General features: G+C 35.1%; 1 protein-coding gene across 2 annotated transcripts in view; it reads right to left on the minus strand.

Moving 5' to 3' along the window:
- Positions 1-411: 411 nt before the first annotated feature.
- Positions 412-25,284, minus strand: part of NHLRC2 (NHL repeat containing 2) — a 34,679-nt gene continuing 9,806 nt past the window's right edge. For both annotated transcript variants that reach the window (XM_032988681.2, XM_032988683.2), the window contains 8 exons: positions 24,733-24,854; positions 22,876-23,005; positions 12,987-13,086; positions 12,272-12,503; positions 11,699-11,821; positions 11,000-11,209; positions 9,659-9,884; positions 412-8,169 (listed from right to left, as the gene is read on the minus strand). In XM_032988681.2, the coding sequence (XP_032844572.2) occupies positions 7,913-8,169; positions 9,659-9,884; positions 11,000-11,209; positions 11,699-11,821; positions 12,272-12,503; positions 12,987-13,086; positions 22,876-23,005; positions 24,733-24,854 (1,400 nt within the window). In that variant the 3' untranslated portion in view covers positions 412-7,912. The remainder of the gene's footprint in view (positions 8,170-9,658; positions 9,885-10,999; positions 11,210-11,698; positions 11,822-12,271; positions 12,504-12,986; positions 13,087-22,875; positions 23,006-24,732; positions 24,855-25,284) is intronic.

The raw sequence follows: 25,284 nt of genomic DNA on the forward strand, positions 1-25,284 counted from the left end.
AGAAAAGATACATTTTTTAATGTTTATTTTTCCATGAAAAAGCTTTACAAGGAAAAAGAGGTCTCACAGGAGAAAGAGTACATTCTTTAATCACTGTTTATTTGTTGAATTGATTCTGAGGCTGACATTTCTAGTGTATTTATTTGTTCTCATAATATTACAGGACATTTACCTATTATTTAAAAAGGATCATCATCCATGAATACTGTTAAGAACATTATTAGGCAATGCTGTATGTGAAGAATTTACACAACCTACATCAGCTGTAGATTAAGTGCCTACAGTTTTAATTCTTCACATATTTTGTAGTAACAAGTATAAAATACATCTTTTAAATGTTAAGATATTTGAAAGGCTTTGCATCACATGTAATGGAAAAACAGAGGTTTAGTATCTCAAATAGCAGCCAAAAATATTCCAGTGTTCACAAAACAACACTGAAGTTCTCAAGGAAGAAAAAAGTCCCTGTCCTTACCCTTAAACCATAGGAGACATTTATTAAGGTGTTAAGTGCTCAAATGTGACTTTCTTCACTACCATTATACTGCTAGGATTTTTGACATCCCAACATCATAACCTAAATGAAGTTATGTGGTTCCACAGTGAGAGAACTTGACCCTTCCTAGCCACCTCTACTCACAACCTTCTGCCATTTAAAGAATCCTGGCTGATCTGAAGAACAGGAAAACAAAACAAAACAAAACACCGTAACAAAGACCAACTCTCCACCTCTCAAATACCAAGTAGCATCACCTTCTTCTTTTTAGATCAATGATAGTTTTGCCTTCCATCTCACTCATATCACAATTTCGTCACGCTGCCAAGATTGTTCTGAAGTATACAAAAGAGGTAACAACAGTTTCAGAAGTAAGTTCACAGGACTGAGAAAAAAAAGCACTTTAGAGTACTTCTTAAGAAGAATAGCTTGAACAAAAAGCACCTTAATTTTAACTTAATTAAAAAACATGAAAGAAAATGAAAACTCTTCAGTTTCAGAATTAGTAGATTTAGCAGAATTAAAAACCCCTGAAACTTACAAACCACGAAGCTCAAATACCTTATTTCAATCAGTACTCCAGCATTTCTGTAAAGAAACACTTTCAAGTATTGCTATGTAAGGCACTGATTTTTTCCTTCAGCCATCATGACGTAATGAAAATGCAGAATTTCTGTCACAATGGGCTGAACTACTGGCCCTAGAGATATTTGCCGCTAACCTTGGAGCACCTGGATTTCACCCAGTACCAGTTTTACATCTACCTTATTTTTATTTATTAATTTCTTTATAAAAGCACATAGATCCATCACAGGTTTTAATGATACAATGATTAATAGTAATGATTTACAGAAGAGAAAGTTTTAATTCCACTAATTCTCCTTTAAAAGTGAAAACGGACAGTTTTGAGGTTAAATATTCAAAATTTAAAACATTTAGCAATCTAGTTCCTTTACTACCAATTCTAAATTTTTAAAAACTGGAAGCCAGTTATCTGATATAGGCAACTCTCAGGACAGATTCCTTGACAGTATGGTTCAAAATCAAGTATTTAAGTTTAATGAAAAGTTTGAAAACCAAGTTCTTATTTTTAAAAAACATGAATGTAAAATCAAATTTGCAACTGTTATCTTGCTTTCTTTGAAGCCTGACAATGGACAGATGAGTTGGGTTTCTAAATACTCATTCAAAAGGGGAAAAACACAGTGTGGAGTATTGCTCTTCTGAGGCATGCTGAATACAGAGCATTACATGAAGGCAGACTCCTGAACAGTTTTTTACAAGTGGGATTTCCTTACCTCAAAATTGTTGATGTTTCAAAGCAACTAGGCAAGACTTGACAAATACTTGCAATTCTTTTGCTTAGCCCTAGGGCCTGCAATTGGACAAACAGTTCTCTGGTATGCTTGAAAGCAATGGACCAACAATGAGGTACACTAAGCAGTAAGGAATTATAGCTGCACAAACACTCCTCAACTTAAATCCAAGGTTTCTAGTTTTGCAGCTGTGACAAAAACGTGTTACCCTTTGAAAATAATTAAGCACAATCTGCAACAAGATAGCAAACCGGTGTATCTTTTAAATCACCTAATAGCTGAAGTATCTGATTTATTGTATCAAAGTTTCCTGAAACTAGGAGCCATCAAAATCCCTCCACAGGCTACTCAAGTTTTATGGGATGCTCTGGGAGATCTATAAACACCTTCAGGACCTCAATGAACAGGGCCAGAGGTAAAGGTAAAAATTTGATAATAGCTGCATCAGTGTAAAGCTTGAGGAAGTTGGCCTGAGGACATAATCTTATTCTAATGCTACCTAGAAGCATGGGGGAAGGTCCAGAGAAGTCCTAGATTCCAGTAATTATTACCAGGTTATCTGAAGATAAAGAGTACTAATGAATCAATTAACTGGAGATTTTTGCAGGAATAATAAGGCCAAAATTCTTGCCTTCTTTATAGAGCATAATTTTGTAGGCTGTAAAGAGAAGCAGACCGAGGAAGCAGTGTCATGGTATATAACTCATCCTGAAACCTTCACCTCATTTCCACCCTTTCAGAGTGAGCTGACGGGTATGGTATCTGTATATGGGACACCCCTATTGCACTTGCTGTTTACTTCCCTGTCCCCAGAGCAGGACAGGGGCAAGGAGCTGGTGGAGGGAATTATCCTACTTGTATCCCCCCATGGTAACAAGAAACTGGCTGCATTTCCTTCTTGGGGAAACTACAGGAGGAAAAGATAGATCCAAAAACCTAACCAAAATCCTCCATAATATTATGACAAAGAAACTAAGATAAACTCAGAAGCTCAATCATAGATGTGGTGAATCCTTAACAAGAATGAATCCTAATCCTTAATGAGAGTATGTGATTTTACACGATAGTACAAAAACTGTAAAAATGCAAGAACAGCTGCTTCTGAGGGAAGACAGTAGTCAAATTTGGTTATATGAACATAATGGAATGTCGTATATTTGAAATACGATTTCTAAATTCATGATCTGTTGTAGAATACTAAGACAGATGTGGTGGTTTAATTAAAAAATAACTAGGTCTCACATTTTCAACAACTCCAACTAACTGTTACCATTTTTACACCTTCCCTGCTTGGGACAGAAAAGCTCCTCTAATCCCTGACATCTGATTTTGATTAAAATTATAATGATTAATTCTAAATACTAAATCTTTGCTAATGTGAATCAGTAATTTTAACTGATTATATGAACAACTGAGCTGACAGATTTGAGTGGAGAGTTACTGTGTGTGGTTGATAAGCTGCTGTGCATGGTAACTTCTCCTCAGGTAGCGCAACTGCAGCCTGGAAGACACATACACACAACATGCCACAGCATCTCTCACGTATTATACAAGCAAGAAAACTTACTTTTGAGCTGCAGTACAAAGTTTATGAACACACTTCTGTGGGAGTTTAGCTGCAATGTGTTTCTGAAGTCTTAATGAATAACAGTGATTTTTAAAAACTAAAGATCATAAGAATGTACATAAATCTCCACTACTGTCTCCTAAACCATAAGCCATTTTCAGCTAGATATATCTCTCATAACTCTACAAAGTCAGACATTTAAAGCTTCCATATACACAGAAAATCTTGTTAGGAATCAAAAATTCAAGAGAATCTGTGGTCAATAACACAACTCTGCTAAAATAAATAGTTAATAAGGAACAGAAGGACAAGCCCATGCACAAGAAGGAAAGTCCCTTCATTCTGATCATCCCCTCCTCTGAGCAACAGATAAGGAATATGTTTTTCTTGACATTCTCACAAAAAATAGTTTTACCTATGGTTTAAGCTACAAGATTTGTCCACTGGAATAAAAAAAGTGTATTAAGAATACATACAAAGTACTGGAAGCCATATGCAACTTTTCTAAGGCTAAGCAGATAAGGCATTTACATGATGCTATAAAACTACTTTCCCATATATTACCCATCTGGTCTGTACTTGCTTTGTATATCATGACATTACCACAGCATTGTACAAACATAATGCTCTACAAGTGGAAGACATGAGAGGCAAAACACGAACTATGAAGAAGTACGTCCAGCAGAAAAGCCCTAAATGACAGGTGAGAATCTAACACAAAAAGAGATCAACTAAAAATGTATGCATAAAAATATGTGCCCATCAACAGGTTTATACAGTCAGCATCCCTACTCTTCCTTCAACAGAAGGGCACAAACTACAGAAAGATACTACTGAATTCATAGAACATGAAAAAGCTGTCAAAATATATTACGCTCCCTCTTTGAAACCACATTATCTTTTTCCTAGTCTAATTAAATAAAATATCTAAAAACTCTCATGGAACTATTAATATATTTATTCAAAACCAAAAGCTGTTCCAGAAAAGCAAACACTACAACTAAAAACTGCAAATGCCACTGAACTTATTTCCATTATACAATAGAACCATGACCAATATTCTTTTGAGATTTGCTACAGTAACTTATTACTTTATTAAGGTCTGATGCAAAACTTATTAAAATCAGTAGAAAGACATGTTTTGAAAAGGCCTTGAATTACATACTTTTACAGTAAGATACAAAAAGCAGTCATCAATATATCTGATTTTTCAGTATTTAGCAGAGCAGTAACATTTTCTATTTTTCTGAATCGTATTTTGAAGATGCTTTCTGGTACTCAACTGAAATAAATTTCTGTAACTTGTACATGATATTCTGTTTGTCTGTCTTGGTACATTTATGGTACTTGTTGCTATACCGTAAAAGCATCTTGTAAACCCTGGAGGAAGCAAAGGAAATAGTACCCCTAAACATCATAAGCTTTTAAGAAACATTTTTTTCTAATTATAGAACATTCAAATGTCTGTATACCACAAGTGAAACAGGAGCGACCCTGGAAATGTGTATGCTATTCCTTGGACAAACAAGAGCTAGGTGTTTGGCTATATGACAAAAGGCCCATCACAGTGAAGACACAGACTGAGCGAGGAGCAGAACAACCCCAGTAACCTCATCAGCGAGAGCTGGGGCACAACTGGAATCAGCTGATAGATAGATAGAATAGAAGATGATGAAGGAGAACAATTAGAGCAGTGTCCCTGTGTGAAACCCACTAAGATGAGTCAGGAAAGGCAGCTCTTCACTGAAAACTAAAAGGGTTACTGACTAAAGGTTTGAGGACCTACCGGATGCAAGAGCAAAGCATTTTGAGATACACAGCTTTTCTTTGTGAATGGTGGGTTGTGTGTCTTTTTGAGGTGGTTTCACAAATTCTGTCTCTCCTTTGGCATAGAGCCATTACAATGCAGAAGCAAGGAATGCTCTGAGGCTTTGTAGAAAGAATAGTAGTAGCACAGATATAATATACTAACCCCCACTCCCCTAGTTTACATAAAATTCAGTCATCTGCTGCAAGACATGGGCTTAAAATAAAAGCTAAAGGAAAAACTGGTTCAAACAGATATATTCCTGCTCTCTCTTAGTAAGGCTGAAACTGGTTTCCTTGAAATACAATTCTTTAGCATTTGGCTACAAATAATTATTTAAAGGTCCTTTACAGTTTGATCCTGGACTTCAGCTTGATGCTTATGCAACACTTTTCCTACTACCTACTATCACCCTTTCCCAATAAGCTTATAGTTGTTCTGAGTGTGCCTAGATACAGTGACTAAAAGTCAAAACTAGAAAACAAAAAGGATATGACACTTTAACACACATTTATATATGTACATTTAGATAGAAAACACATCTACAATACTATATTTAAATATTACATACTCTTTCAATAAGAAAAAAGATTTGTTGACTTTTTTTTTTTCGAATACTAGAATACAGGCAGAATTTTATGATCACATCTGATTGAAATACACAAATATAGTGTCATTCTAGCTGAAAATGAGAGAAAAAAAATTCTATCTGCTGAATTATATGTTCAAGAAAACTGTAACAGTTTGTTTCATTATTCTGAACTTCTTAAACTAATGCTTGTTTTTTTGCAGTAAGCAACAGAAAATTTGTGAGCTTGCTGGAAGCTGATCTAAGGTTTCCTGGCTACTATCCAAAGCTAAAGAAACAAACAAAAAATTCTGAAAGACTGAGTTGCACTAAAGTGTAAAAAATGATAAATGCCCAAATCAGTTTCTTTACCTTCCAATAGCATTTGCAATCTGTGAACAAAGTAGCAAAGCTTTCTCCTACTTCAAAATGGCATGTGAGAATTGAAAGGCTTACCCAAAGGAGCTGAAGCACCGCGTTAGAAAAGTTCCTTAAAAAACAAACACAAGAAAAATAATAGCACAGCACTTGCCTTGCTGACAGGTGAGATAATAACCATTTCTGGTACTACAGAGAACTCGCACATAGACTGGCATTTCAATGGAAGGAAAAAACACACCAGTCCATATGGTTCTCTTGAAACAAAAGCCTCTAGGGTTCATGACCAACATTTCAGTGAGCCTTTAAGTAAGAAAGAACAAAACCAAATCATACTGGGGATTTACTGATAGGTGTCAGGAACAATGGTGATTGTTTTAGAAAAGATTACATAAAGATTATTTCACTACTGTACTTTATAATATATGTAAAAATACTAACTTCGAACTTAAAACAAAATCATCTTCTCAGAACTGATCCTCATAACCAGAGCATGAAGTCTAATCCAATTACCACTTAAGCACTGTGGAAACTCTTCCAGTTCAAGCAAAAACTTGAACCCCCTCCTGTATTCCTGCTACTTCCTATGACAAATTGAAGGAATTTTACTTGCAAAACACTTAAATACCTAGGGCAGAGTTTTGTAATACAGTTTTAAAGCACCTTACTCAAACATCGGGTTATCAGTTTTCTAGCAAAAGCTCAGAACCTCTAAATATGAATGTAAATTAATTATTATTAAATATACAGTTCTGGTTGAGTAGCCACTATTATAAATCAGGGGCTAACAGTGACTTCAAAAGACTCCAAATCAGACTTCAGGAGTATAATATTCTTCTTAATATTATGTGTTTGCAAGACAGAAGTCTTCAGACAAGTCTTTACAGAGAAATCATAGAAGCTGGAAAGTGATTCACTATGCTCAAAATGGCTGACATCTCATTTTTGCAGTTTAGATATTCAACCATTATCTACCACTTAATATAAAAACGTAAATTGGTATGCATCAGAAAAACTCCAGCATGGTTTTGTGGTTTTCTTTCTTCATATATATATATATATATATATAGACACACACACACAGAGGCACATTCTTTGTTAGAAATCAGCAATAAATTCTTCCAGAGGAACTTGAATGTTTCCTTTCACAGAAATTTTTTCATTAAATTATGCTTTTCATACAAGGCAGTCATATCTAGTTAAGCAAAACACTCAGTTTGTGTAAAATTAGAGCTACACCTAGTTTAAGATGTACTTTCAAAATACACGTGTCATAAATGCCATTACAGAAAATTAAGCAAGATACTTCTTTTACAGCCTGAAGAAACTATTTGTTTTGACATTCTAATAAAATTCAATAGGGGCACAAAAGGAATTTGTTAGTCCAAACTGATCCAGCTACTCTAACAGTATGTACAGTGCAAAAAACTTCTTACAGTAACATTACAAAGTAACACCAGCTCTTTCATAAGGACTCTAAAAATTGTTGCTCATTGCTTAGAATGGCATACATCCAATATATTCACAATTGGCAACAGAGTCTAGAGTATTACAGTATTATTGCTGTTACTGTAATGAAAAGAAATGAGGTTGTGATGATAAATTTTCATGTTAAGCTGTAGGGAACTCTACTTCATTTTACCAAGTATATTATTTCTTAGCTTTGTCATAAGCTCAAGGAAAATTAAAAACAGATAAAAGCCATCTATTAATATTTTCTTTTACAGAAATGGTGGATAGTAAAATAAAGTACGAAATTAGCTGGCTTTGGGTTAGCTCATTAAAACGTGTGTATCAGTTCAACTTGAGTCAAGTTGCCTTGGTCTGTAGTAGCCACCTGTAAAGGCTGACTGAATGAGATTCCTTTCATCATACAGGCACTGCTACCTTTGCTGCAATAGTAGAGGCACGCTTTGATAGCCAGAATAGCTTCAGCTGACAGACAGCTCCTGGGTAGCTGAAAGGGAATGATAGTTTGACAGGAAACATCTTTTATTTCTCCAGACACACACTGTCCTTGAAGCAACCATGTATTATCTGTAAAAGAAGAACAAGTTATACCATTAGCATATTTAACACCGTGTCTGAAGCCTACAGAAAACATTAATTCTACCTATAGGACAACATGGACTTTCCTTCCATATGCAACATTAGGGGAAATTTCCTTCCTGATTTTCCTTCCTCATTTTTGGCCAGCCAGTTGTGGACAAAAAAGAAGGAAAAGTAATTTACAAATGCATCATTAGCAGTCATTTAAAGATGGAGAGATCAATAGCTTTGATTCAGAACTATAGGCATATATATAGTACATCTTATTTAAATGCAATGGATCTGCAATTTGTCCTATACACTCTTAAGAGGATATTAAACTTTATTCTGAGATATGCAAGAAAACTCCTTAAATTATCAGGCTGATGTACATTTGTATCAGAGGTCTAATACTCCAGGTAAGTTACCTGCCATAAATGCATAGAACTGCAGATAAATTATGGCATTTCCAAACAGAAGTGTTGGCTATAAAAGTGGGTTGCTGCAATTTAGTAATGTTCAGGCTGACCGTTACAACAGAACTTGAGTTTCACATTTATTTAAATATTCAAGAGTATGTGAACTGAAAAATTAACTGCACAACAAATGTACCTAGCTCATTGCATTACACTCTGTATTTTACTGGAAGTGAGATGGATGAGGTGCTCTTTTTGGCATTTTTCAGAAAATACCTGAAAGTTGGATCTAGAATTATAAGCCTGAAACAACATGTTGAGTTAGTTTGCTTACATTCTCCAATTTTACTAACCCTTGGAGCTATCACATATATTTTTACTTCAACAATATTTGGAGATTCTGTAGGACAAAAAGTATTCCAGCTCTCCTGGAAACAGTTTATTTGTACTCCAAAAGCACAAACTGGGATGAGAAACTACTTTAAATCATGAGGCATATAAACAAATTGCAGTGCCTGTACAGTATTTGTTGATTGTTTTTAAAAGCAGAAATATGCAAATATGAATTATGACAAAGTAGGTTCAAAACAGTTAGGTATAAATGTACCTCAAGTACTTTTTGGAAGAGACAAGATCAAAAACCAGAATCTCTTTCAGGAATATGTTTCAGCTTCATGGCAAGCTTTCTCAGAGAAACAGAGGGTAGGGCTGTGGTAAGCTGTCCGTAGAGACAGAGTGGAAAGGGCAAGCATCTAAGGGGGATCAGTACCTTTGCAAGCCCTCACTGGCAGCTTGTTCCAAGAAAGTTTTTAAAAAAACACCAACAATAATGTTGCATTTATTAATTCAAACCAAAAGCAGCCTATCAGGTGTTTTTTTTTAAATTTCACACTCCAGCTATTAAATGTTATCAACTCTAAGTAACATGTATTGCATCACAAGGTCAAATGAGAACACAGGACTGGGCAGGACATTTTGATTCATCAGGCCAAGATCCCTTGTATGGCAGGCATGTCCTGACATAGCCCACTTTGTACCTTACCTACCCCTGTTCAACTGATAAAACAGCACAGGCACTTTACCTTCTGCTGTGATAAACCAGGAATTGGGTGCTTCTTCATTCAGTTTTGAATCTGGAGGGAGTGTCAACTTTAGCAAAAACTGAATTGTCTGGCCAGGAGCTACAGTTAATGAAGGAAGTTGAACATTTGGTGCAGATTTAGGTAGTTTTGGAAGGTTTTTTATCTTATCCTTTTGCTCAGGCAGGTTATCTGGAACATCGCATGCTTCTGGATTCAGGATAGGCAACTATTGATAGAAATAAAGCAAAATATTTATTTTTATTTGTACTGAATGCAAATAGGCTTTCACAATACAATCACAGTTTCAAAGCTGAAATGGACTAGGAAAACTAACACGTGATAATATGACTATTGGACTAACACTTTCTGACAGAGTGCAACAACATTAAAACAGCAAAGAAAAAGGGAAGGACAACATGATTTTTTAAAATGAAAAAGATAAAACTGATTAATCCCAATAAAAATAATGTTTACTGTTACAACCATAAAATTCACAACTACTCTAGAGTATCCTTTAATTGAAAATTTTAACAGTTGCATTATATTTTTACTTTAAATAAAATTTAAAGGTATTTTATTCTAATCTGATGGTAAACTGCATGCCTCAGTAATGAAATCCAAGATTTTAACCATGCAGATTGCACAGTAAATGATAATTTCCCAGAAAAGTCACAAACATGTTATATGATCATGAAAATTTAAACACACATTAAAATCATGTACTATTAAATGCAAGAAACATACAAGATGGACAGTTGGACCATTATGTCATATACATACATATATATATATATACACATATATATATATATATATATGAAAATGTTAAGACATAGTGCCCCTGTAAGATGGACAGGAGCATGAATATGTTTTGCCTTCATGTTTATAAGCAAATACAGCAGTGCTCAATTATGACAGTGGTTTTGATTTGACAGCTTGGAAGCCCCCTATGTATGACCTCCCAAAGTCATCTCTTACCGCTTACTTATAGGACTTGGTAATCAATTATAACTTCCACTTGTTACAAGGTGCTCATGAAATGCTTTTCACACAGAAAAACCGGGCTGTAGTTTTTAAGAAATCATGTTTCTGTATTATTCTTTTCTACAAGATCATCACTTTCTGTTTTCATGCAAAAGTTGCCTTTCCAAAGACTAAGGCTTTCAACAACTGTGCTAGCAGGCAATGTTTATTTGCCAGATCACCACAAAACGTTCTGTGAATATAGCTACGGTACCCCAAAAATTTATTACCTATATGATTTTTATACCGCTTGCTGTCTGTAATAGTAATTTATATCAAGAAACACCACTATCAGCCTGTTTAGTAAGTATTACTTGCCATGGAAAGAATTTTTGTTTCGAAATCCAGCACTTTAATCTGATGATTGTTTGTGTCTGCAACATACATCAAGCGGCCATTTTCTTCAACACACAAACCTCCCGGTTCATTAAAAGTTGACTGTGCAAAGCTGGAGCCAATAACATTGCTTGCTTCTCCTGTGCCTGCCAGGGTAGCACAGTTCTTCATCTTGGGATCTACAACTTTAATCTAAGATAAACAGACACAAAAAACTTCTCTGAAAAAAAACCACCAGGATTTAGAAGTTCTGCATTATCTTATGCCCCACACTTTCAGAAGCCAGCAGTATCTTTGAGTACCTTAGCTTCCAAGTGTGTATCCTAGAAGCTAAGTTATCATACTTTACCAAATTACATGTCCCATCTGAGTACTGTGCTCAGTTCTGGGGCCCCCAACATAAGGAGGACATGGACCTATTGGAGCAAGTCCAGAGGAGACCACAAAGATGATCAGTGGGTTGGAACACCTCTCCTATGAGGACAGGCAGAGAGAGTTGAGGTTGTTCAGCCTGGAGAAGAGAAGGCTCTGGGGATACCTTATACCTTCCAATACTTAGAGAAGGCTACAGGAAAGCTGGAGATGGACCAAACCAAACACAACCTTTGTATGTTCCTAAAATAGTCCTTCGTAGTAGTAAAAATTGCAAAGTCTGTATATAACAAGCTACTATATGCTTACCTTATGATTATAGGAATCTGCCACATAGAGCAGTTTTCTCTTCTTGTCCCATGCTACTCCTAAGGGATGCTGCAGCTTTGCATTGATGCCTGCTCCATCCACATCACCAAAGGCAAACAAATTCTGAAAGAGTATTTTATTAAATTAATACATTTGATTATTCAATGTTGACATGAATTTAAATGACTGTAATCAAATGGAAATTCACTGACTTAAAAAAAAAAAAAAAATCAAGACAACTTCAAAACAAGGATACTGAAAACTTGGAAGTGTGGATGCTAACCATGGAAATGGAAACTCTCACATTTATCAATATGAATCCAGCTGGCTTTAATGACCAAACAATGCTGAATCAAGTTGGCTATTTTAAAAATAAGTAGTTTGCTATCTGAGGAGCAAGAATCTGCATTACAACCTGAGCATCACAACTGGCACACATTTGCATTCCAAGCAGTGAAGTTAAGAAATTGATGGCCACGGAAACTGATTTGCCCTCTCACCCCAAAAGTGGTTCCTCCAGGTCAGGCTTGAGGAATATTAGTAGGGCAGTGTGGGGGAGTTTGAAGTGATTACCAATGGATCTCTCTCTCCTCCTACAAGGTGCTTCACTGCTCCGTCTTTCAGAGAGATGGTTCGCACAGTGCTGCTCTCGCTATCTGCTACGAAAAGGCAATTCCATGGTTCCTCAGAAGCCAGAGAGAGACCTGAAGGCTGTGCAAAGCCTGCCTTATGTGGGTATGCATTGTTTCTGTTCTCTTCATTTCCACTCCCAGCGAATCGAAGGCAGACTCCTTTCTTTAAATCACTAAAGGAAAAATGTACAAAAAGAAGAAAAGTTCAAGAATGAGTTTGAAATACTTCAGACATTACACATAAACTGAAGCTACAGGACAAGCACTTGTGAGTTATAAAACCAACTGTACTGCAGCACAAGGAATTATTCAGTCCCTTTCTGCTAAATTTTATTTCACCTTAGTATATCATTCATTACTAGATAATTCAGCAAATGCAATGAAAAGTAACATTCAATTATACGAATGTACCTTACCAAGTCATAGTTTTATAGCAAAAGTAGTATCTTTCATTTCACCTAACAGATGTGGGAAAAAGCAGGCAGACTTTAAAGGTCACACGCCTTTTAAGTCTGAACAGAAGCAGCAAGCTTCAAGCTAAGTACAGTTGAGAAAAATTATTTTCAGTTTAATTTGATTATCTCTCTCTTTGGGGTTTGAAAGCTGTTTAGCAAGACAAACAGCAATTTCACATGTCTCTTATTACAGCTGCTTACCTTCCCTTTGGTAGTTTTCCACCTTCCAACATGAGTGCCCATACCTGATGAGTGCCTGCCATTGCTATCCATAAAACATCATCTTCCTGGGGCCCTGAAACTTTTAAAAATGGACGTATAAAAACAGATGAAAAACCAAACTTTTTTGAATGTTTTATAAAACAAAGAAATCAACAAACCAACCCTGCTGTCCCTCCTACTGCAGCTCACCTTTTGCCATGGGGAAGAAAAAAAAATCCAATCAAAGAACAGAGTAAGAGAAGAAGAGAGAGAAAATGTCTTTCATCTACCAAAAACTCTGCTATTTTTCTTCTGTTCTCTTCCCAAGGATATAAAAATTGTGGTTTTAATACACTACTGGCAGTTGTTTACAGGTTTTGAGGGAAATAACCACTGCAGTACCACTGTACATTATATAGAGTACATAATGTTTTTAAGATAACGGTAACTGATGCTTGCCTGTTATGCAGATTTACACTATGGAGAACAAAACCTGCTGTTTATTTAATCATTAGATGTGATGTGGGCAATTACTAATTTTCCCCTGCACTAACTATCCAGTTTCCAAGTTGTTTTCCCTATGCACATCCAGTATCACAAATGCAAGATGCAGATCTGCAGAACAGTGACCTGATCAAGAAGTGTTCAAGTTCGTGTCAAACATCTAGTTTTTTCAACTCAAAGTATATATGCACCAACACAAATCTCTAAATTACACAAAGTTTGCCCAGATAACACTTCACAAATAAAATGATACAAATGGAAAGCAAAGAACATATAAATGCTCTATAGCTTTAAACATATCAGATTACAGCATAAAAACAGCATAGAGACAAATTGTGAAAGACCATTTACAAAAACCCCAAACCAAAAGAAATTTACTTATTTTAGCCTTTTCTGAAAATCTTAAAGAGCAGAAAGTTGACATTTTTAAACTGCATTAAAATGGGGACACTGTTATCTAACATTTTACTAGTTTATGGACACTTTATACAACTGTCCCACCTAGTCAGAGACAACATCAAAATGTTTCTCTAAATGAGGGTATCAGGTATTAGAATAACTACTAGCCACTCAACAGAAAAATATCTTAAAATTGCTTACAGAAACGTTTTATTCACATGAACTTATAAAACATTATGCATCTCATAGCTATTCCTGCAAACAATCTAATGGATACTCCTTCTCCCCTCCCCCCCCCCATATTTTGGAGTTTCAAAATAGAAGCAATTATATGTAAAATTCTTGCAAGCATTTTATACCTGAGAAGTTAGTCCAAATCAATCTTCCTAAAATGAAATTACCGTCATTCCCCCAACTGAGTCCTGCTGTTTTTCTTCTAATCCAAAACTTTTCCTACATTACACACTGCAAGAGGGGAAAAAAAAGCATCCTTCTGTCTCCAGAATCAATTTCCTCATACTGTGAGCCCTCTTCAGCATAGTACTGGTATGATTTTAACAAGTTTATCTTCAACCTTTTCTGTTTCTTGAATCAAGTTTGGAAGACTTTGATCATAGGAATTCTGCTGGCTCTTTCCTGCACCTCCACATGGCTCCATGTTTTTACGCAAATTAGAGCTCTAAGAATGAAAGTCAAACTTTCAAAGCACCTCAGAATTTTTTGTTGAGAGAAAGGTTTGCAAAATGAGTTGGAAAACACACATTTTATGAGTCACAAGAATGTCCAAACCACCATTAAAAAAAAACCCAACCAAACAAACACAAAAACAAAAAAACACCAAACAGAATCACCCCTACAGAATCACCTTTGATTAAAGCTTGTTTCTAAGAGATTTAAATCGAAAAAATGGCCTACAAAATAATTTCACTACTTCCTATATAGTACATGTTCAACTTCAGGATCTTATGTTTCCAGGATTCATACCTTGTACTTTTCAGAGGCTACTATTCCGAGTACCCCAGAATGAATAATGCTAAAATCACTGGTCAATTCAGAAAGTGAACTTTTATCTTGCTATGCTGTGCAATTCATTCTGAGGGATCTTACAAAGTGCTTTGTTAATTATTTAATATTCACTTCATCTCCCAATGAAATGAAGGAGTAAGACTTGAACTGAGCACTTTAAAAAAATCTGTTCCATTCATCTATCCAATTCTCTAATCCCACCCACTGAAGACTTCCTTGTGGCAGCTATACGTTGAAAAATTGAAAAGGTTTCTTACTGTAATTCTGCACACTGAAAGGCTTATCAAATATGAGACACAGAAAAAAAGTATCAATATTAATTTCAAATTTTACTGAAAACGTAAGATCAATAGAGAGGAAATCCTTTTTTTAACTAGAGGAACAAGACAGAAAAAATAAGTAAGAACTCCATAACCATCATAAATTTTATATGCAATTTAAATAGTTTCTACTGGATGACACTTAGAACAAAGAGAATGGATGCAAGCATGGAAACAGCACAAGCATACTGAATTGTGGAAAATATGTCAGAACTTTAACAAAAAAATTTATACAAAACCAGAAAAATAAAAACAATGCATGTAGTTGCACAGCTAAGTTATTTTATCACACAGTGGTTCTGACACTACAGAGTTTAATGCTTTATGTTCTGAAACAAAAGACAGAAAAACCTCTTCTTTCAGGATAAAACAGTCTGAGGATAAGTCACCATTGTCATCCTTGTACTGTTTTAGCAGGAGAAGGGGGCCAGGGAGAACCAGCATGCTAAAATTATCATAATGCCATCATTATCATAACTTCTTATCATTCTTGAATGGAAAGAATTTATTTTTAAGGAATTTATTATAAAACAACATAAAAGAACAAAGCAATTCTTTTACATGTATTCAATTAAGAATCACATTCCAACCTATCTTGAGCTGTTTTAAAAATCCAGTGTAGTTTCTCCTTATTAGGATATGTGCTTTCTTATCTTTAGTGCTGCCTGTATCAAAGCAAAGTATGGCTTGCAAATGTGATATACTTATGTTATAAAGATTCACTAATAATGAACTAGAGCTCTGAATGCACTGCTGTTCCATATTATATGATGTTTTAGTTATTATGCGATGATTCAGTTTCTGAATCTGTCTCTGCTATATATCTGTGTTTTAAGAATTCACAGTCCTGTTCGCACACATACACAACTTCAAACAGTTGAGCAATACTGCTGACCATTAACAGTAAGTCGATCTGAATGCACAGAAAAGACTATTTTGTACCAGTCAACAACAAAGTTTGAAGAGATTCCACTCCCGGGACTACACACAATTCCAACTCCCCTGACTGGGGACTGCATACTTATTTCTAGTCTGGGAATTAAAAGCCTGGGAATCAGTTACATTTCGTGGCTGGCACCACTGACATTTTCTAAATAGACTTTGTTTGAAAATATTATTCATGTCTACTAATTTTATCTTAAAAAAAAAAAAAAAAAACCAAAACCAAGGAAGAAGTATGTTGGTACACTCATCCTCTGCAAAAACACAAGGCAAAAAGGGCTGTACAACATGCCCTCCAGTTTGTAGATAGGCACACCGCCTATGTGCACATGTGAATGCAAGTCTTGCCTTCACTTAAATAAGTAGAAGTTTAGCAAATTAAATCCAAATCCGACTGACAGAACAACTAGAGAATCATTCTTCTTCAGTGAGACAGATAGCAAAGCCCTGAATGACCTTTTTGGGAAGAGTGAAAATTATTTTTCTTCTCTATTTCCTATACTATCTGACACTCTTCACATAGTGTTACATCATGCAAAGAGCATAACCCTTTATTAAACAAAATACCTCTCTAATTTTCCTCTTTAGTTAACTTACCTGCCCCCTCAACAAGAGAAATCCTTGCACTGAGATAGCAAGAGGATGTCCATACACTGGGAGGTAGTAGGAAGCTTAAAAATTATTACTATAATTAAATATTTTCTCTTTCTTTCCCAAGTTTTCTAACTCAGGCCTTCTGACTGTAATGGCAGTAGATACTTAAAAATACAAAGTAGAAGCGATAGCATTTGTTAACATAAAAGAACTAACCTAGATTATTTAGTGTTGGGATACATCACTACAACTACAGAAAAAGCTAACTGGTCATGTGTTTTATTCATTCCTATATAAGCACAGCAAACACATACACTTGAGGGTAATTCAACACTGCAGCCCCTTCTGACTCCCAACACCCAAATTCCATATTCTAAAGCACTTTTAGCATCATCTGAGAACAGTTAAAAACAGTGTCTCATTCTGACCCTGGCATGTCTGACAAAGTCTCTGTAAGACTTGTTAAAGATGTTTATTTGCAGCAGCTCTGCATCTGGAATTTTGCATTAAAACCAGTATCTGAACTAGTGTTTAGCAATCTGATTTGTAGTTTTAACTTCTTTATCATATGCATACATTTAATCCACAGAACAAGACTACAGACTGTGAAACAAAGAGAATAAGAAGTCATCATTACAGGTACAAATACCATATTTTTTCATAGAAGGCAGCTTCAAATCATGGGTTTCAAACAGTTACTAAATTTGACATCTGTTAAAATGATAATTTTACTAATCCAAATGCTTCTTTTTACTGCAGAAAGTTACCATATCATCCATTTTGTCAAAACGTCAAGAAGTCCAACTTACTAGAAAAGCAGTCTGTCAGACTAAATTGTGTGGGATTACTATTGTATATTCAGTCACAGCTCACACTACATCCTTATGTTAAGACTTTAGTCTCTGCATGTTTCTGTCAAAGGCATGTTTATACTAAAATACTAACATAAATATCTAATATCTTGACTTGTTTCTATAGTGAACGTGTGAAATATTAATAACTTTTGTTGCTATTACTATTAAGCAATACCATAAACTCCTTAGTTTTGGGTTGGAATACAGAATCAGAGCATTCAGTCAACAGTTTAACCAGGTTCCTGTAGAGATAAAGTCTGTTGGGTTCATCACACAAAAAGCTACTAGTTCTGAAAGCTTATCCTTCCTCAGTTTTCTCTCAAATGCTTACAGGAAAAAAAACAAATGTCAGTTTAAGAACAAGATTGGAAGTTGATTAGGGGTGACAGAAACCATACATAAATTATGTCAGGATATGTGAAAACTTCAGTTAAATCTATTTGTCCCTCTCTGTGATTTTGCCAACAGTATAAAGCTGGTTGACTCAATCAGAGAACATACAGAAGAAAATAATGCGTGTCAGAAGTCCTCCCAAAGCAAGACTGGATAACATCCTACTTCACTACAGTCCTTCACTGTATTTTCTTAATGTCATATTTCTCAAAAGACTTTTTCTCCTTAAACAGTTCTTACACAGAAATAAAACCCTGTAAGTCTTCCACTTTAGCCCTAACTTTAATGAAGAATTTACTTTTTCTTTGAAATTTAAAGTATTTAAAATAAAAAATAATTACCACTTACAACTAAATTTATGATCTAGATCAAGAAGAGAAAACAGACAATGCTGTTTCATTCCAATGATGACTCTAACATGATTTTTGGTGTAACTGAACTTGTATGAGGGCAGATGCAGCCCAAAGCTGAATGGTGTATCTTTGAGTTTGTACTTTGCATAGGAAACTGCTAAGGAGATGAGGTCATTTGCATTCCAAGTAAATCTACATTGCTACATCATGCAGTCATATTACATATGCAGTGTATGCTTAGAGTAATTAAAATTTTGAGTTGTCCAGAAAAACAGTTCCTAATTAATCCCTGATGATCATAAAAGCAGCTCTTTTATTTTCAGCTATTACCAAGGAAAATTCCTTTCACAGGATGGTGAAGGCTAGAGCTTCAATGACAGAATGAGACCAGACTAGAAGGAAAAAGACAAGTGACGTGAAAAAAGTGTACTTTCAAGACACAGACCGTTCAGACATAAACAGCTCATATATGGTCTGAGCTCACACAGGAAGTGCTAATTGCTTATTGCTGAAGTCATTATTGCTTTTTTTTTTTTTGTAAAATTAGGGAAGAATCTCCATGAGTAATTCAGAAAAAAAAAAAGTGTTTCCTCTGGAATGCAGTGGGACTAAATAACCCTCTAGCAGAAACACAGAGAGGAAAAAAAACTTACATATTTTTGCCTTTTAAGGGCTATAAAAATGGTACCAGTATGATAAGGTATTGTACATTCATTTAAATAATATCTATGTAAAATCTAAATTGACGTAAAAATTTCCAACTAGTTTACTGAAAGCATGGTCAATACTGTACTTGGGAGTTTCTATAAATAGATTACAATCATGCAATTTAAGATCAGATTTTGGAATGTGAAACACACAGTTATGTCACCAAGCACAGGTCATTGTCCTGTTCCTTCCAGCAAGAATGCAGCTATCAAGAACATTTCACGCTCAGATCAACTGTGCATTTAAGTATCACTTGCTTTCAACACCCACTGAATAAAAATAGAAGGGGACAACAGAGAAAGCTAAAAAAGCACCCAGTAATTCAGTAATGTATTTTAAAGCTGATGGCCCTCCCCCTGTATTTCCTGCACAATCTATGTCAATGCAAATTTCAGCACCAACTTCAATGAAGCCAGAATTTAAACCCTGGAGTTCATTCAAAAATTTTAATGGGGGAAGGTAAAACATGAGCTCAGTGGCCACAACTAAAGAAATAAAAAAGATGACAAGGAAGAATACTGTCTGCCTGAATTCTAGCATGTGTTCTGTCTCCATTAACTCCCCTACCTTAAGGAGAGACATTTGTGCCAACTTTCTTTTAAATGGTACTTCTCAGTCACTTAAACTCTTTGCCTAAGACTTCAGCATCTGTATAAAATGGGGAAACAAAAATCTATTATCCATGAAAGTACTATGAGGATGCTTAAAAGCATGCTACTTAATAGTATCTGTTCTGAATATTAACTTCTGTATGCCCTCATAAGCTTTTTTCCTCAATATTTTTAATTTCACAGCAAACTATACATTAAAATTTTAAAACGTAAACAATGAAGTCTTTTAATTGATCAATACATACTCAAAGCTGGATGTAGAAGTAATCTCTTAAGAGGTAACCTTTCCCTTTGAGACTTTGAGAAAGGTCAGCATAAGCTGTTCAGTACTATCTAGTGTAATATATAAAACTTCTTTTTTTTTCTCCCTTTTGTGTTCTGGATAGCATGGCTTTGGACAGTGAAAGGAAACTCACAGAAGCATCACTTGTTTAAAAACTATAAAATCAATAAATTTAACTTCTGAAAAGAAAAAATGCATCTTGTATACAATTTAAGCTACACAGATCTAAGGGAAATGGGAAAGTTGATGTTACTTCCCATATGCCATGCCAGTTAAAACAAAAGTCAAACTTAGGAATTTTGTAATAACAAACCTAAGCTTTGAAGTGTACATTTACCTCCTGCAACTTACACAGACACATATATGTAAAAACCGGACACTGCTGTGTAGATGGGAACAAAAGTAATTTTTGAAACTCTCATCCACTACTGCATCCATCCAGATGCAGAAATAGGTGTTGGCATACCAGTTTTAATATAGTGCTAACAAGGTATCTACTTGCTGGACAGCACACTGAGAATCACCAGCAGAAGGCTGGGTACCTGCCCAGGACAGTGAAGATTTCCAACAAAAATGTGCTTTGCATGTATTTACTGAGTAAAAAATGCATTCTAAGATACTGGACAGTAACAAAATATCCTACTAGGCTCAAGGAATGTGCAGCAACAAAAGAACTTTGACAAACTCTGCTGCAGTGTTGACAAATTATTCTGATGTCTGGTAATAAGCTTAAAGAAGTCACTGCAGCCCATGACAGTATCTATGCTGTAAGACAAATGCACTGTAGATTACAAGACACAGTCCTGGCTCCTCATGCTCTGGGACAGACTCCTGTTGACATTCTACTCAGTATAGCCCTCCATTTTGACAACTCTCTCTGGTTATAGTTTTCTAAAGAGTTTTATATAGCTATTATGGTAATTTATATTTTTCCTAGCTTACTTTACTAACACAAAACCATATAAAAAAAAAAATCTTAAAAAGAAACTGAAAGCACACACATACCCCCCACCCCCCACCCCCTTTTTATCTATTTGGTCTACTACCCTCTCAAAGAAGGAATTTATATTGATCTAATCTCTTCTTAACTGACAGGTTATATTATATTTTGTAGAGATCTAAATAGACGCTGACTGGTAGATTCTAATTGAATATGAAAAAAATCTATACTGGTCTGAAGAGACTGCATTCAGAAGATCTGATTTTTATGTAAATGCTTACAAAAATTCAGCAGTCAGTGTTGAGCAGTGGAGATGACTAATCCTCTACAGGTGACTAATTCAGTAATTATTATGTTCATGTTGATAACAATCATATCAATTAACATTTAACAAGCAGAGCTCTCAAAAAAAAAGTATCAACAGATATTCAACTACTGGCAGAAGCAGAAGAAAGCATCATGAAAAATGAAAAATTATAGGATATTTTTAATAGTTCTGTTAACCAGCTTAAGCTTCTGAAGCACTGATGAGTTGCTAGTTTCCTCCTTTGCTGATCTGAGAAACAACTCTGACATAACATCCCATGGATATCAGCCTGCTAGTTCAAGATACCTTGAAAAGTATACCATCTAGTCACACATCTGTCTACTGGTTCATAAAAGGAAAATCAAATTGGATAAAAGTCAGCAAAACTCATTCAGCAAAACTCATGACTTTGTTAACAGCAACCCACATCTGATGAGATTCTCTTTCAGGTACTACTTTCTCTTGCAAGTAGGATTCCATACGCTTAACACAGACTGTAAAGGTCATTGACAAAGGCTTTGGGAAAAGTGCGTGTGCGTGTGTAGAAGACATGCTATTTAAAGTGTTAAATCTAAAAATTTATGTCAGTTGCATATTTAAGTAGTCAAGGCTGCTGGTGGTACACTGTCTATATTGACAATGTATTTGTACCAGAAGACTTCTATACAATCAGCATTTATGAACCAGCCTCATGTTCCCTTATACTTGAGTGTGTTTTCCTCCCTCATAACTGAACCAAGATTATAACAAATGCTTCCAGGACAGTAAAATGTTCTAATCTACTAATCTTACAAAGCACCTCTAATATAAAAAAATTACACTTAAATAATGCTACTTCCCCATCCCATTCAACTGCAGATTCAAGAAATCCTAATATTGGAAGTCAATTTTTATGCCTGAAATACTAACCTAATCATTTTACACCACACTAAAGCATTGTTCTGTCACTGTTAAGAAACTGGCATCTGCAACTTCTAAATTATGTTGAAATGAAAACATAAGAAAATAGCACATGAACTCACAGTTAATAACAGTTGAAAACATGGCAGTTATGTGATGTCAAGCTCAGGTGTGTTTTAAGTGAATCAGGAAAGCAAGCTACTTAAATCCTCAGAAGCTGATGCAAAGATTTCATTTTTACTCCCTGATGCTTGCAAGGTTTTTTCTGAGGTACTCCTCTCCTATCTGATTGACTCTATCGTGATCTTGAGTCTAATGATTTTATGTTACCTAAACAGGAATAAACAGATGTCCCCAACTAAAATTATTTTATTTCCTAAACTCAAATATTTACAAGTGGTCAAGGAAAGGAACTTCTAGACAATGAGCACTTCCTGTAAAATGTAGCTGCTTCTTAAGTGATCCTGGCATAAAGCACTGGCCTAACGAAAGCAATCACAATTTCCTTCTGTATTTGAATCCAGTAACCATATAACTCACTACAAAAGAATTTTTCTTCCATCAAGGAACAGTTCACATTTTTTCAAGATCCAAGGCAGAACTGTAGATATCACTTGCAAATGAAACCACTGGTTTTTAGACTCAGTTGTAAAGTAAATCTTTCCATCTCAGATTATTACCAAACCAGGAAAACATTTAGCAAACAGTCATGTATGTGTAAATTTGAGATATTAGAAGCTCAACTGATACAATACTTGAATTTCCGAAGACCACATCCCACGGAGAGCTAATAGGCTGTTCTTCTCCTTTTGCTCCACCTTCCTTATCAACACCTTGTACCCCGACACCTGCTACAGTGGTCACCACCTCTAATTCCAGATCAATCTGCAAGAAGCAAAATTATACACACTGAATGTACAAAATTAACTTGACTGAAGTTACAGATAATTTGAGCCAGATGTCAAAACCAACAAGTTTTTGCTGACAAATAAAACCCAAATCCTAACAAATTTCAGGTATTTGTTTATGTAGGAGAATAATTTTACCACAATGTTTGCTGATGTGGGCAGTAAGGGAAGTGGAAAAATCACGTGCCTGACATTCTCTTTCACACACAAGAAAAATTAACACTGCTCTGGCAAAGTTTGCTCAGCTGCTGTAGAAGAAAGCATCAAAATTTTCTAGGGAAATACTCAGATAGACAATGGATGTGGATGTCCTATTTTAAACTTCTATAGGAATATGACATAAAAATTCAAATACTGTAACAGTATCTCCCATCTCTATATAAAATAATCTGCACAAAGCAAATTATTTTATGCTCTAGAGCAAAAAATGTTTTTATTTAACTACTGCAACGTAAATCCTTTTTTTTTCCTTCCCTTTTTGCTTATTTTCTAAATAACTCCCAATACCTCTCATGAATGTATCGTGATGTTCATGCAAAAAGGGAGTTTCATGAATAGAATTTTCTAACTTTTGTAGCAGTAAATGCATTCTTTTTGCAAGGCCCATGGCCTGCACAAATATTTGAAAGCATGTCCTGTAGCTATTGTATTACTTTAATTTTTGGATACACTCATGGCACATTTAAATAAAAGAGAACATGTAATTATCATGAAAAATGCTGAAGCAGCACGATCAGATCTTCAGATGTTTCTGTGCTGTCTTTGCTACCTATTACACCTAATTTCCTGTGGTCACCATGCTACAGTGATGAATATTAGTAAGATGAGGACCCTGGAGCAAACCGTTCATTTTTAGTAATATGTTTCTTTACAAACAGGGAGCCTTGCTCCTTTCCAGAATAAAACCTGGTTGCCAACTACAATGAATACAGTGCAGTGAGTTTGTGGACTAGTGCTCAAAAATGAAACACAGAATGAACCTATTTAACAGTACAAAGGCACCCTAAACTGAGTAAGTATGTATCTCCTCTGATCACTAATCAGACATACTGATGAGGATCTGACTACATGATCTTCCAAGATGCATAAAATACTTTTAATAATAAAGTAATATTCTATTGCTTCAACAAACTTAACTTATGATTATTCTAAATTTGACCTAACCATGCGTAAGATCCAATGACAATATATACAAAAAGTAACATTCCTACATGCTAAAACCTTACAAGTGTTTAATCAAAAAAAAAAAAATCTTCATGCAGACAATTCTGATATTAAAGCAGTTACCTGTACTTTAGAGATCCAAACAGCTAACAGAAGTTTAGATATCCACTGAACCAAAGTAGTACAATAACTTTAGATATGAATCTGATACTACTATAAGTGAAACAAAAACAATTTACTTCTAGTACTAAGAATAGATGTTTCTAATAACAGGAAAGTAAGAGTCACTAGGGATAAAAAAAAAAAATCGGTTATGCTACAACAAGTAGTGCATATCATCTTCATTTGAAAGGAAGCACAAAAGCGTATGTAGTCCTTTCAAAACCAGAACTGCACAGCAACATTTTTTATACGATATTGGGCCAAATTTCCTTCCTGATGTTGAGGGTATTTGGAGAGTAATGTGATATACATTTTCACTTGTGTAAGTAGAATAAGGTATAACGGATTAAATTTTGAATTTCCTTATGGAAAATTTACCTTTCTAATTAGGTGATTTTCTGTATCAGCTACATAAATAACATTATTTTTTATAGCAATTCCTTGTGGTGAGTTGAAAGCTGCCTCTGAAAATCTTCCATCTCTCCTTCCACTGTTTGGACCTAAAAATGAAACAAAGCAAACTCAGGAGTAATTTTATAAAAAAAAAAAAAAAAAACACTTCAAAATAAAGTGCATACATTTAAACCTGTAAGAGAATTACATATTCTAAAGAGATGCTTTTCTGGTAAATGTAAACCCTGTACAGTTTACATTATTAATATTTTGTGCAGTCTCATTTTAGTCACTGTGTTATATAATTCCCATAGCCTGGTGCTATTAAGTTTTGAACTCATCCTCCACAGGTTCTCTGCTTCTTTAAGCTCATCTTCCAAAGAGAAGACTTAATAGGGGTTTAAATTGTTCCTGTTCCTTTGCACTAAAGGACAACAGCAACAACAGAAGACAGAAATAAAAAAAAAATATCTTTTTTTATTCCTGACTACACCAAAGCAAGCCAGTAGGAAAAACTTTAATTCCCAAAACACAAAT

This window comes from Tyto alba, unplaced genomic scaffold (genome assembly GCF_018691265.1).
Source record: "Tyto alba isolate M040663 unplaced genomic scaffold, T.alba_DEE_v4.0 Super-Scaffold_1, whole genome shotgun sequence".
Classification (NCBI taxonomy): domain Eukaryota; kingdom Metazoa; phylum Chordata; class Aves; order Strigiformes; family Tytonidae; genus Tyto; species Tyto alba.